General features: G+C 47.5%; 1 protein-coding gene across 6 annotated transcripts in view; it reads right to left on the reverse strand.

Moving 5' to 3' along the window:
* MYBL1 (MYB proto-oncogene like 1) overlaps positions 1 to 14385 on the reverse strand; it is a 162953-nt gene that overhangs the window by 22687 nt on the left and 125881 nt on the right. For 5 of the 6 annotated variants that reach the window (XM_063923842.1, XM_063923840.1, XM_063923839.1 and 2 more), the window contains 2 exons: positions 11257 to 11370; positions 10497 to 10604 (listed from right to left, as the gene is read on the reverse strand). In XM_063923842.1, coding sequence (XP_063779912.1) covers positions 10497 to 10604; positions 11257 to 11370 — 222 coding nt within the window. Of the gene's footprint in view, positions 1 to 10496; positions 10605 to 11256; positions 11371 to 11651; positions 11756 to 14385 lie in introns of those variants that run through there. The other variant, XM_063923845.1, reaches the window with a different exon arrangement.

A 14385-nucleotide genomic window follows, 5' to 3' on the forward strand; every position in this document is an offset into this window, starting at 1 on the left:
ATTCAGAAGGTCCGCTTACCAAACCCTTCTTGGCCAGTCCGGGGCAATGAGGATCGCTTGAACCCTTGTTCTCCTTACGAGCTTTAGGATTCTTGGGATGAGTGGGAGTGGAGGAAACGCATACACTAACTGGAACACCCACGGAGACACCAGAGCATCCACTGCCACTGCCTGTGGGTCCCTCAACCTGGAACAATAACGCTGAAGCTTCTTGTTGAGACGAGAGGCCATCATGTCTATTTGGGGCAAGCCCCAAAGATCCGTTATGTCCTTGAACACTTTGATGGATTCCCCACTCTCCTGGATGGAGATCGTGTCTGCTGAGGAAGTCTGCTTCCCAGTTGTCTACTACCGGAATGAAGATGGCTGGCAGCGCCAATGCATGCTTTTCTGTCCAGAGGAGTATTCTTGTCACCTCTGACATTGCCGCTCTGCTCTTCGTTCCACCCGGTCGGTTTATGTTAGCCACTGTTGTTACGTTGTCAGACTGTACTTGAATGGCCCGATTTCTTAGAAGGGGGCCGCCTGAAGAAGACCGTTGTATAGTTCCAGAAGGTTGATGGGCAGGCTGGCTTCCAGGCTTGACCACCTTCCCTGGAAGGTTACTCCTTGAGTGACCACTCCCCAGCCCCTGATGCTTGCATCCGTTGTTAGCAGGACCCAGTCCTGAATCCCGAACTGGCAGCCTTCCAGGAGCTGAGGCAGCTGAAGCCACCAGAGGAGTGAAATCCTCGTCTTTAGTGACAGACGAATTCACTGGTGCATGTGGTGGCGAGATCCCGACCACTTGTCCAGGAGTTCCAGTTGGAAGGGCCGAGCATGGAACCTCCCGTACTGGAGAGCCTCGTAAGAGGCCACCATCTTTCCCAATAGGCGGATGCATTGATGAACAGACACCTGGGGTGGCTTCAGGACATCCAGGACCATAGTTTGTATCACCAACGCCTTTTCCTGCGGAAGAAACTACTTCCGTGTCCAGGATCATTCCCAGAAAAAAAGACAACCTTTGGGTCGGTTCCAAATGTGACTTTGGAAGGTTCAGAATCCAACCGTGACTCTGAAGCAGTCGTGTTGGGAGAACAATTGACTGCAGCAGCTTCTCCTTAGACGACGTCTTTATCAGGAGATCGTCCAGGTATGGAATGATGTTCACACCCTGTTTGCGGAGCAGTATCATAATTTACCCCATCACCTTGGTAAATACCCATGGTGCTGTGGAGAGTCCGAATGGCAGGGCCTGGAACTGATAATGACAGTCTAGCAATGCGAAACGGAAGTAAGCCTGATGTGGCAGCCAGATCGGAATGTGATGGTACGCATCCTTGATATCCAGTGATACCATTAATTCCCCGTAACACATCCCCATCACCATCTGTAGTGTCAGTATCGGTATCCGTGTCGTCTTGTGTTACCTGCACAAGCGCACGTTTGTGGGGGTATATAGCAGGGTGTCCTGAGGTACCAGACAAGAGCCACACAGCCATAGAGGTCTGCAATACCTGGGTCGCTGATTCATTACTAGCAACCCTGTCAGAAATCTGAGAAATCCAAGTTTTGATAGAGGAAAACCACTCTGGTTCCCTTGCTGGAATCTGTGCTAAACCAGTGTTACTCTGATTACATGGAATGGGATCATCCTGGGAGGATAAATCCTCTGCAGCATATGACACTGTATCCCTGGACATTGCTGCAGGTGACCACCAAACACTCCACACACACACACAGGTTGGGGTAAGACAGAGTTTTTTCACCCCAAGAATGGCAAGAGAGAGATTGGAGCGAACCCACACCAGCGCTTTTATGCAAGGAGAAATAATAAGATTTTACTCACCGGTAAATCTATTTCTCGTAGTCCGTAGTGGATGCTGGGACTCCGTAAGGACCATGGGGAATAGCGGCTCCGCAGGAGACTGGGCACAACTAAAGAAAGCTTTAGGACTACCTGGGGTGCACTGGCTCCTCCCACTATGACCCTCCTCCAGACCTCAGTTAAGATACTGTGCCCGGAAGAGCTGACACAATAAAGAAGGATTTTTAATCCCGGGTAAGACTCATACCAGCCACACCAATCACACCGTATAACTCGTGATAATATACCCAGTTAACAGTATGAAATATAACTGAGCCTCTCAACAGATGGCTCAACAATAACCCTTTAGTTAGGCAATAACTATATACAAGTATTGCAGACAATCCGCACTTGGGATGGGCGCCCAGCATCCACTACGGACTACGAGAAATAGATTTACCGGTGAGTAAAATCTTATTTTCTCTGACGTCCTAAGTGGATGCTGGGACTCCGTAAGGACCATGGGGATTATACCAAAGCTCCAAAACAGGCGGGAGAGTGCGGATGACTCTGCAGCACCGAATGAGCAAACTCTAGGTCCTCCTCAGCCAGGGTGTCAAACTTGTAGACTCTTGCAAAAGTGTTTGAACCCGACCAAGTAACAGCTCGGCAAAATTGTAAAGCCGAGACCCCTTGGGCAGCCGCCCAAGAAGAGCCCCTTTCCTCGTGGAATGGGCTTTTACAGATTTAGGGTGCGGCAGTCCAGCCGCAGAATGTGCAAGTTGAATCGTGCTACAGATCCAGCGAGCAATAGTCTGCTTAGAAGCAGGAGCACCCAGCTTGTTGGGTGCATATAGGATAAATAGAGAGTCAGTTTTCCTGACTCCAGCCGCCTGGAAACATATTTTTCAGGGCCCTGACTACGTCCAGTAACTTGGAATCCACCAAGTCCCAAGTAGCCGCAGGCACCACAATAGGTTGGTTCACATGAAACACGGATACCACCTTAGGAAGGAATTGGGAACGAGTCCTCAATTCCGCCCTATCCATTTAAAAAAAAAAATCAGATAAGGGCTTTTGCATGATAAAGCCGCCAATTCGGACACACGCCTGGCCGACGCCAAGGCCAACAGCATGACCACTTTCCACGTGAGGTATTTTAGCTCCACAGATTTAAGTGGCTCAACCCAATGCGACTTCAGGAAATCCAACACCACGTTGAGATCCCACGGTGCTACTGGAGGCACAAACGGGGGCTGACTATGCAGCACTCCCTTAACAAAAGTCTGAACTTCAGGCAGTGAAGCCAGTTCTATTTTGGAAGAAAAATCGATAGAGCCGAAATCTGGACCTTAATGGAACCCAATTTTAGGCCCATAGTCACCCGACTGTAGGAAGTGCAGAAATCGACCTAGCTGAAATTCCTCCGTTGGGGCCTTCCTGGCCTCACAGCACGCAACATATTTCCGCCATATGCGGTGATAATGGTTTGCGCACTTCTTTCCTAGCTTTAATTAGCGTAGGGATAACTTCCTCCGGAATGCCCTTTTCCTTCAGGATCCGGCGTTCAACCGTCATGTCGTCAAACGCAGCCGCGGTACGTCTTGGAACAGACAGGCCCCCTGCTGCAGCAGGTCCTGTCTGAGCGGCAGAGGCCATGGGTCCTCTGAGATCATTTCTTGGAGTTCTGGGTACCAAGCTCTTCTTGGCCAATCCGGAACAATGAGTATAGTTCTTACTCCTCTCCTTCTTAATATTCTCATTACCCTGGGTATGAGAGGCAGAGAAGGCAACACATACACCGACTGGTACACCCACGGTGTTACCAGAGCGTCCACAGCTATCGCCTGAGGGTCCCTTGACATGGCGCAATATCTTTTTAGCTTTTTGTTGAGGCGGGACGCCATCATGTCCACCTGTGGCCTTTCCCAACGGTGTACAATCATTTGGAAGACTTCTGGATGAAGTCCCCACTCTCCCGGGTGGAGGTCGTGTCTGCTGAGAAAGTCTGCTTCCCAGTTGTCCACTCCGGGAATGAACACTGCTGACAGTGCTAACATATGATTTTCCGCCCATCGGAGAATCCTTGTGGCTTCTGCCATCGCCATCCTGCTTCTTGTGCCGCCCTGTCGGTTTACATGAGCAACCGCCGTGATGTTGTCTGACTGGATCAGCACCGGCCGGTGTTGAAGCAGGGGTCTAGCCTGACTTAGGGCATTGTAAATGGCCCTTAGTTCCAGAATATTTATGTGTAGGGAAGTCTCCTGACTTGTCCATAGTCCTTGGAAGTTTCTTCCCTGTGTGACTGCCCCCCAGCCTCGAAGGCTGGCATCCGTGGTCACCAGGACCCAGTCCTGTATGCCGAATCTGCTGCCCTCTAGAAGATGAGCACTCTGCAGCCACCACAACAGCGACACCCTGGCCCTTGGAGACAGGGTTATCCGCCGATGCATCTGAAGATGCGACCCGGACCACTTGTCCAACAGATCCCACTGGAAGATCCTTGCATGGAACCTGCCGAATGGAATTTCTTCGTAAGAAGCTACCATCTTTCCCAGGGCTCGCGTGCATTGATGCACAGACACCTGTATTTGTATTAGGAGGTCTCTGTCTAGAGACGACAACTCCTTGGACTTCTCCTCCGGGAGAAACCCTTTTTTCTTGTTCTGTGTCCAGAACCATACCCAGGAACAGTAGACGCATCGTAGGAACCAGCTGCGACTTTGGAATATTCAGAATCCAGCCGTGCTGTTGTAGCACTTCCCGAGATAGTGCTACTCCGACGAACAACTGCTCCCTGGACCTTGCCTTTATAAGGAGATCGTCCAAGTACGGGATAATTATTTCGGCCATTACCTTGGTAAATACCCTCAGTGCCGGGGACAGACCAACGGCAACGTCTGGAATTGGTAATGACAAACCTGTACCACAATTTTGAGGTACTCCTGGTGAGGAGGGTAAATAGGGACATGCAGGTAAGCATCCTTGATGTCCAGTGATACCATGAAATTCTCCAGGCTTGCAATAATCGCCCTGAGCGATTCCATTTTGAACTTGAACCTTCGTATATAAGTGTTCAAGGAGTTCAATTTTAGAATGGGTCTCACCGAACCGTCTGGTTTCGGTACCACAAACATTTTGGAATAGTAACCCCGGCCTTGTTGAAGGAGGGGTACCTTGATTTCACCTGCTGGAAGTACAGCTTGTGAATTGCCGCCAGTACTACCTCCCTTTCTCCGAGGGCAGCAGGCAAGGCTGATGTGAGGTAACGGCGAGGGGGAGTCGCCTCGAACTCCAGCTTGTATCCCTGTGATACTACTTGCAGAACCTAGGGATCCACCTGTGGGCAAGCCCACTGGTCCCTGAAGTTCCTGAGACGCGCCCCCACCGCACCTGTCTCCACCTGTGGAGCCCCAGCGTCATGCGGTGGACTCAGAGGAAGCGGGGGAAGATTTTTGATCCTGGGAACTGGCTGTCTGGTGCAGCTTTTTCCTTCTTCCCTTGTCTCTGTGCAGAAAGGAAGCGCCTTTGACCCGCTTGCTTTTCTGAAGCCGAAAGGACTGTACCTGAAAATACGGTGCTTTCTTAGGCTGTGAGGAAACCTGAGGTAAAAAAATTTCTTCCCAGCTGTTGCTGTGGATACAAGGTCCCAGAGACCATCCCCAAACAATTCCTCACCCTTATAAGGCAGAATCTCCATGTGCCTTTTAAAGTCAGCATCACCTGTCCACTGCCGGGTCTCTAATACCCTCCTGGCAGAATGGACATTGCCTTAATTCTGGATGCCAGCCGGCAAATATCCCTCTGTGCATCCCTCATATATAAGACGACGTCTTTAATATGCTCTATGTTAGCAAAATATTATCTCTGTCTAGGGTATTAATATTGACAGGGTATCAGACCACGCTGCAGCAGCACTATTCATGCTGAGGCAATTGCAGGTCTCAGTATAGTACCTGAGTGTGTATATACAGACTTCAGGATAGCCTCCTGCTTTTTATCAGCAATTGTTAGAAACTTTTGCGCTATATTATAAATTTATATGATATGGCTGACAAAAATAACAGACTCCTATTGAATTAAAAATATTTAATAATATATGAATAATCACAAATCATAAAACAAGACCGGTCTTAGTAGTTTAAACATCTAAGATGACAAGTATTTATACTTTCCAATAAAAGGAGGTGGACTTAAGCATATTCTGTGCACAGAGGTGTAAAAACTAGCTCTATAGCTAAATGACTTGATTTACAAAGTCAAAAAAATAGATCAAGTGTAGCTGCTGGTAGAACCCGTATAATAGATGTTTCCAATAGACAGTCACTTTATATCAAAGTTCCTTTGAATGTAATAATCCAACATAGGTCAGTAAAATGAATGAGAGCCGTTTTCAACCGGAATCTTACGTGGGGTGTAAGCAAGTAGTATCAGCAGGAGTACATCCCGACGTCCACCACACTGGTTTCTAGGGTTTGTATTGTCCCTATCCAGGGTATCAATATTATCCAACAGGGAATCTGACCACGCAGCAGCAGCACTGCACATCCATGCTGATGCAATCGCTGGTTGCAATATAATGCCCGTGTGTGTATATATAGCTTTTAGGGTAGCTTCCTGCTTTCTATCGGCAGGATCCTTTAGGGCGGCCGTATCCAGAGACGGTAGTGCCACCTGTTTTGATAAACGTGTAAGCGCTTTATCTACCCTAGGGGATGTTTCCCAACGTGACCTATCCTCTGGCGGGAAAGGGTACGCTGCCAATAACCGTTTAGAAATTATCAATTTCTTATCGGGGGAAGTCAAGGCTTCCGCAGACACCTCATTTAATTCCTCAGATGCAGGAAAAACTACTGGGAGTTTTTTCTCACCGAACATAATACCCTTTTTTGTGGTACCTGGGGTACTATCAGAAATGTGTAATACATTTTTCATTGCCTCAATCATGTAACGGGTGGACCTATTGGAGGGTACATTAGTCTCATCGTCGTCGACACTGGAGTCGGTATCCGTGTCGACATCTGTGTCTGCCATCTGAGGTAGCGGGCGTTTTAAAGCCCCTGATGACATTTGAGACGCTGGAACAGTCACAAGCTGAGTAGCCGGCTGTCCTATGTCGTCAAACCTTTTATGTAAGGAGCTGACACTGTCACGTAATTCCTTCCATAAGTCCATCCACACAGGTGTCGACCCTTCAGGGGGTGACAACACACTTACAGGCATTTGCTCTGCCTCCACATCATTTTCCTCATCATACATGTCGACACAACGGTACCGACACACAGCACACACACAGGGAATGCTCTGACAGAGGACAGGACCCCACAAAGCCCTTTGGGGAGACAGAGGGAGAGTATGCCAGCACACACCAGAGCGCTATATACCATAGGGATATCACCTATAAAGTGTGTTTTCCCCTTATAGCTGCATATATATTATACTGCGCCTAAATTTGTGCCCCCCCCCCCTCTCTTTTTTTACCCTTTCTGTAGTGCAGGACTGCAGGGGAGAGCCAGGGAGCGATCCTTCCAGCGGAGCTGTGAGGGAAAATGGCGCCAGTGTGCTGAGGGAGATGGCTCCGCCCCTTTTTCGGCGGGCTTTCTCCCGCAATTTTAAGATTTCTGGCAGGGGTTAATATACACCTATATAGCCTCTGGGGCTTTATATGGTGTCAGTTTGCCAGCCAAGGTGTTATATATTGCTGCTCAGGGCGCCCCCCCCCCCAGCGCCCGCAGTGTGTGGTGTGTATGAGGAGCAATGGCGCACAGCTGCAGTGCTGTGCGCTACCTTGGAGAAGACCGAAGTCTTCAGCCGCCGATTTTCCGGACCTTCTTGCTTCTGGCTCTGTAAGGGGGACGGCGGCGCGGCTCCGGGAACGGACGACGAGGTCGGGTCCTGTGTGCGATCCCTCTGGAGCTAATGGTGTCCAGTAGCCTAAGAAGCCCAAGCTACCACCACTTCGGTAGGTTCGCTTCTTCTCCCCTTAGTCCCTCGGTGCAGTGAGCCTGTTGCCAGCAGGTCTCACTGTAAAATAAAAAACCTAAATTATACTTTCTTTCTAGGAGCTCAGGAGAGCCCCTAGTGTGCATCCAGCTCAGCCGGGCACAGAAATCTAACTGAGGCTTGGAGGAGGGTCATAGGGGGAGGAGCCAGTGCACACCAGATAGTCCTAATTCTTTCTTTAGATGTGCCCAGTCTCCTGCGGAGCCGTCTATTCCCCATGGTCCTTACGGAGTTCCCAGCATCCACTAGGACGTCAGAGAAAATAACACATCCTAGATCTGAATGAATGAAATATTCTTAAATACTTTGTTCTTTACATAGTTGAATGTGCTGATAACAAAATCACACAAAAATTATCAATGGAAATCAAATTTATTAACCCATGGAGGTCTGGATTTGGAGTCCCACTCAAATTTAAAGTGGAAAAACACACTACAGGCTGATCCAACTTTGATGTAATGTCCTTAAAACAAGTCAAAATGAGGCTCAGTAGTGTGTGTGGCCTCCACGTGCCTGTATGACCTCCCTACAACGCCTGGGCATGCTCCTGATGAGGTGGCGGATGGTCTCCTGAGGGATCTACTCCAGACCTGGACTAAAGCATTCGCCAACTCCTGGACAGTCTGTGGTGCAATGTGGCGTTGGTGGATGGAGCAAGACATGATGTCCCAGATGTGCTCAATTGGATTCAGGTCTGGGGAACGGGTGGGCCAGTCCATAGCATCAATGCCTTTGTCTTGCAGGAACTGCTGACACACTCCAGCCACATGAGGTCTAGCATTGTCTTGCATTAGGAGGAACACAGGGCCAACCGCACCAGTATATAGTCTCACAAGGGGTCTGAGGATCTCATCTCGGTACCTAATGGCAGTCAGGCTACCTCTGGCGAGCACATGGAGGGCTGTGCGGCCCCCCAAAGAAATGCCACACCACACCATTACTGACCCACTGCCAAACCGGTCATGCTGGAGGATGTTGCAGGCAGCAGAATGTTCTCCTTGGCGTCTCCAGACTCTGTCACGTCTGTCACATGTGCTCAGTGAGAACCTGCTTTCATCTGTGAAGAGCACAGGGCGCCAGTGGCGAATTTGCCAATCTTGATGTTCTCTGGCAAATGCCAAACGTCCTGCACAGTGTTGGGCTGTAAGCACAACCCCCACCTGTGGACATCGGGCCCTCATACCACCCTCATGGAGTCCGTTTCTGATCGTTTGAGTAGACACATGCACATTTGTGGCTTGCTGGAGGTCATTTTGCAGGGCTCTGGCAGTGCTCCTCCTGTTCCTCCTTGCACAAAGGCGGAGGTAGCGGTCCTGCTGCTGGGTTGTTGCCCTCCTACGGCTCCTCCACATCTCCTGATGTACTGGCCTGTCTCCTGGTAACGCCTCCATTCTCTGGACATTACACTGACAGACACAGCAAACCTTCTTGCCACAGCTCGCATTGATGTGCCATCCTGGATGAGCTGCACTACCTGAGCCACTTGTGTGGGTTGTAGACTCAGTCTCATGCTACCACTAGAGTGAAAGCACCGCCAGCTTTCAAAAGTGACCAAAACATCAGCCAGAAAGCATAGGAGCTGAGAAGTGGTCTGTGGTCACCACCTGCAGAACAACTCCTTTATTGGGAGTGTCTTTCCTTTTGCCTATAATTTCCACCTGTTGTCTATTCCATTTGCACAACAGCATGTGAAATTGATTGTCAATCAGTGTTGCTTCCTAAGTGGACAGTTTGATTTCACAGAAGTGTGATTGACTTGGAGTTACATTGTGTTGTTTAAGTGTTCCCTTTATTTTTTTGAGCAGTGTATATATATCTCTATCAAATATTTGGCACTCCAGAAAATCTCAACAAAGCAGCATGCCGGGTGCCATCCATGACATTGCGGTCATGTAGTAAAGAGATACTTCGGCGGCCACTAGGCTACTTCTGAAGACTGTTTAATAAAAACCGAAACGTTAAGTTCCTACAAGAGGGGGTGATCTCTTTTCTTGTTCATTTTTAAGTCTGTGAGTGCCGCCGAAGTATCTCTTAACTAATATAATATAATACAGGTTGAGTATCCCATATCCAAATATTCCGAAATACGGAATATTCCGAAATACGGACTTTTTTGAGTGAGAGATAGTGAAACCTTTGTTTTCTGATGGCTTAATGTACACAAACTTTGTTTAATACACAAAGTTATAAAAAATATTGTATTAAATGACCTGCAGGCTGTGTGTATAAGGTGTATATGAAACATAAATGAATTGTGTGAATGTACACACACTTTGTTTAATGTACAAAGTTATAAAAAATAATGGCTAAAATGACCTTCAGGCGAGGTGTATAAGGTGTATATGTAACACAAATGCATTCTGTGCTTAGACTTAGGTCCCATCACCATGATATCTCATTATGGTATGCAATTATTCCAAAATACGGAAAAATCCCATATCCAAAATACCTCTGGTCCCAAGCATTTTGGATAAGGGAGACTCAACCTGTATAATATAATATATATACATATACACATACATACATACATATACAAGTCTGTATTGGTACAGGTGGATAACACCAAGTTGACCCTTTTTAGGTATCTCTGTTTTCATTTAAATGACATTTAGGTGCTTTGAAAGCCATTGGTAGTTCCAAGAGCCTCCCAATACACTATTACTGAAGACCATAAAAAAATTGCCTATTTGCCACAGATTCCTACCGGCAAATCAGAAACACCATCTTCTGAAAATAGTTGGGCATCCAGCGCTTCTTTATCCCAGGCATCAAGAATCAGAGACTTTCTGACTTTTTTAACAGCTGAAACAAGCTACAAATGAAAGGGATATGTTTTTGATAAAGTTTTGCCAAAATTTTAAAAAGGACCAGGGGAGATGTATCAAGCCTCTTAGTGAGCAGTCAAGAGTAATACCCCTTTTCCACCAAAATGAAGTGTCCGACCAAGGTTTGTTTTTTTTAAACATGGTTCCAACCTGTGTCACAGCTGAGTCAGACCCAGTTTACACCGCAGGCTGGACCATCATATTGGTGTGCAGATCCCTTTCCGACTGCACCTGTATGCAGTCTTGTCTGTTTTTCGCCATGCCTGTAGATAACATCTCCAAGTGCCAATGTTCTGGCTCTTCCTATGCCCTAAGCGTGACCTGTTTACACTGCACCCGGGTTGTTACTGGATCAAAACCAGGGGCAGATTCCCAGGTGACACGACCCGGGTAATTTTTTTATCTGACCCTTTCCCACCAAACCTATATCTGAGTTGCCCTGGCAATAACCTGGGTTATAAAAGTTTGGTGGAAAAGGGGTATAATAGTTGCCCATATCAACCATTCAGCTTCTAGCTGGCAACTGTTAAGTACAGTCTATAAAATATGTAGAATCAGATTGGTTGCTATGGGCAACTTCTCCATTCTTTAGGAGTATTGATACATCTCCCCCCAAATTACAGACTACTAATATTTTACCTGTTTTTCTGCTTTATAAACAGGTTCATCTTCCTGTTTAATAAATATATCTTTCCCAGTCTCTTGTTTCAGTACCTCACGAATATCTTCTTCAAGGTAAGCGAGAGGCTGCGACTGAAATGTAAACGAGCCCCATTTTATTTGTAATAGAAAAGTCATTTTATCATAGCACCTTCAGAAAGGCTAGAGAAGATTGCAATAAAAAGGTTACATAATGGTGCATGGTTTTAAAGAACACAGGTACCCTGCCAGCAACATTGATACATTTGGTAAATTGTGCTGAAAATTGAACCAAACCACAGATTTAAAAAATTCAATTCAATATTCTTTGTAGAAAATTGGTTCAGTAAATAAAGTTAATTCATCACTCTTATTACATCACATGATGGAATCTGCGAGTCTGGCAGGGAATCCGTGCTAATTTGCCGACAGGCTGTGATTCACCAGGTCTCCTCTATCCTCTATAATGTAGTAAGAGACTGGGCTTGGGCATGCAATGCTGCAAATGAGACACAAGACAATGGGATCTATGGGTCATTAGGATGCTTTTTCTTGTCATGTAATGAAGTGCGTTTTTTTAAAGGGGCAACCATTTAGTCAATCAACTAGATTATCCAGTCTGTCACTACACTATAGTTTGTTTTTTTAACTAGAAAATACAATTGCTTGGGAAAAAAAAAAATTGTGCCAATTAGTACTAACGCATGGTGAAAAAAAAAAAAATGCTTACATTTCCTTTATAGTACGAATAAATAGAATTTTAATAACTCCCGGTAAATCCTTTTCTTGTAGTACATAAGGGATATTGGGGAAAACTAGTACGATGGGGTATAGACGGGTCCAAAGGAGCTAGTGCACTTTACATTTCTTCAACTGGGTGTGCTGGCTCCTCCCCTCTATGCCCCCTCCCACAGGCAGTTATAGGTAAAAAATAAGATTTTACTCACCGGTAAATCTATTTCTCGTAGTCCGTAGTGGATGCTGGGAACTCCGTAAGGACCATGGGGAATTGCGGCTCTGCAGGAGACTGGGCACAACTAAAGAAAGCTTTAGGTCACCTGGTGTGCACTGGCTCCTCCCACTATGACCCTCCTCCAAGCCTCAGTTAGGACACTGTGCCCGGACGAGCTGACATAATAAGGAAGGATTTTGAATCCCGGGTAAGACTCATACCAGCCACACCAATCACACCGTATAACTCGTGATACTATACCCAGTTAACAGTATGAATATAACTGAGCCTCTCAACAGATGGCTCAACAATAACCCTTTAGTTAGGCAATTACTATATACAAGTATTGCAGACAATCCGCACTTGGGATGGGCGCCCAGCATCCACTACGGACTACGAGAAATAGATTTACCGGTGAGTAAAATCTTATTTTCTCTGACGTCCTAGTGGATGCTGGGAACTCCGTAAGGACCATGGGGATTATACCAAAGCTCCCAAACGGGCGGGAGAGTGCGGATGACTCTGCAGCACCGAATGAGAGAACTCCAGGTCCTCCTCAGCCAGGGTATCAATTTTGTAGAATTTAGCAAACGTGTTTGCCCCTGACCAAGTTGCAGCTCGGCAAAGTTGGAAAGCCGAGACCCCTCGGGCAGCTGCCCAAAATGAGCCCACCTTCCTTGTGGAATGGGCTTTTACAGATTTTGGCTGCGGTAGTCCAGCCGCAGAATGCGCCAGCTGAATTGTGCTACAAATCCAGCGAGCAGTAGTCTGCTTAGAAGCAGGAGCACCCAGTTTGCTGGGTGCATACAGGATAAACAGCGAGTCAGTTCTCCTGACTCTAGCCGTCCTGGAAACATAATTTTTCAAGGCCCTGACTACGTCCAGTAACTTGGAATCCTCCAAGTCCCTAGTAGCCGCAGGCACTATAATAGGTTGGTTCAAGTGAAAAGCTGATATCACCTTAGGGAGAAACTGGGGACGAGTCCTCAATTCTGCCCTATCCATATGGAAAATCAGATAAGGACTTTTATATGACAAAGCCGCCAATTCTGATACACGTCGAGAAGAAGCCAGGGCCAGTAACATCACCGTCTTCCACGTGAGATACTTGTCTTCTACCGTCATCAGAGGTTCAAACCAGGAGGACTGTAAAAATTTCAACACAACATCCAAGTCGCAGGGAGCCATAGGCGGCACAAAGGGAGGTTGTATGTGGAGTACCCCTTGCAAGAAGGTCTGAACTTCCGGCAACACTGCCAATCTATCCTGAAAGAAAATTGAGAGAGCTGGAATCTGGACCTTAATGGAACCCAGACGCTAAGCCCTTATCCACACCAGCCGGAGGAAACGTCCCAAGTGAAACTCTGCAGGCTGATACGAGCGTTCATCGCACCAAGAGACATATCTTCTCCAGATATGATAGTGTTTTGACGTCACAGGTTTCCTGGCCTGAACCATGGTTGCAATAACCTTCTTGGAAAGGCCCTTGTGATGTTCCGCTCAACCTCTATGCCGTCAAACAAAGATGCCATAAGTCCGGGTAGACGAACAGTCCTTGTTGAAGATCTCTTCTGAGTGGTAGAGGCCAAGGGTCTTCAACTGACATGTCCAGAAGATCCGTGTACCACGCCCTCCGAGGCCAATCCGGGGCAATTAGAAAGACCTGGACACCTTGATTCTGAATCCGCTTTAGCACCCTTGGGAGCAATGGGATCGGAGGAAACCAGTAAACCAGCCGGTACTTCCAAGGCGACACCAGTGCGTCCACTGCCCTCGCCCGAGGGTCCCTGGTCCGTGAGCAATACCAGGGAAGTTTCTTGTTGAGACAAGAAGCCATCAGGTCTATTTGTGGGAAATCCCACCGGTCGAGGATCTGCTGGAACACCAGATGGTGAAGCCCCCACTTCTCAGGAAGACCGCCTCCCAGTAGTCCACACCCGGAATGAAGATTGCCGACACGGCTCTTGCATTTCTTTCAGCCCAGAGGAGTATCTTTGACACCTCTCGCATGCAGCTTCTGGTCCCTCCTTGTCGATTGATATACGCCACCGCCGTGGCGGTGTCCGACTGTACCTGGATCGCTTGATCCTTGAGCAGAGGAAATGCCTGAAGCACAGCATTGTAGATCGCCCGAAGTTCCAGAATGTTGATTGGAAGGAGGCTTTCGTGGGATGACC

Source organism: Pseudophryne corroboree, chromosome 5, assembly GCF_028390025.1.
Source record: "Pseudophryne corroboree isolate aPseCor3 chromosome 5, aPseCor3.hap2, whole genome shotgun sequence".
In the NCBI taxonomy this organism is placed as follows: domain Eukaryota; kingdom Metazoa; phylum Chordata; class Amphibia; order Anura; family Myobatrachidae; genus Pseudophryne; species Pseudophryne corroboree.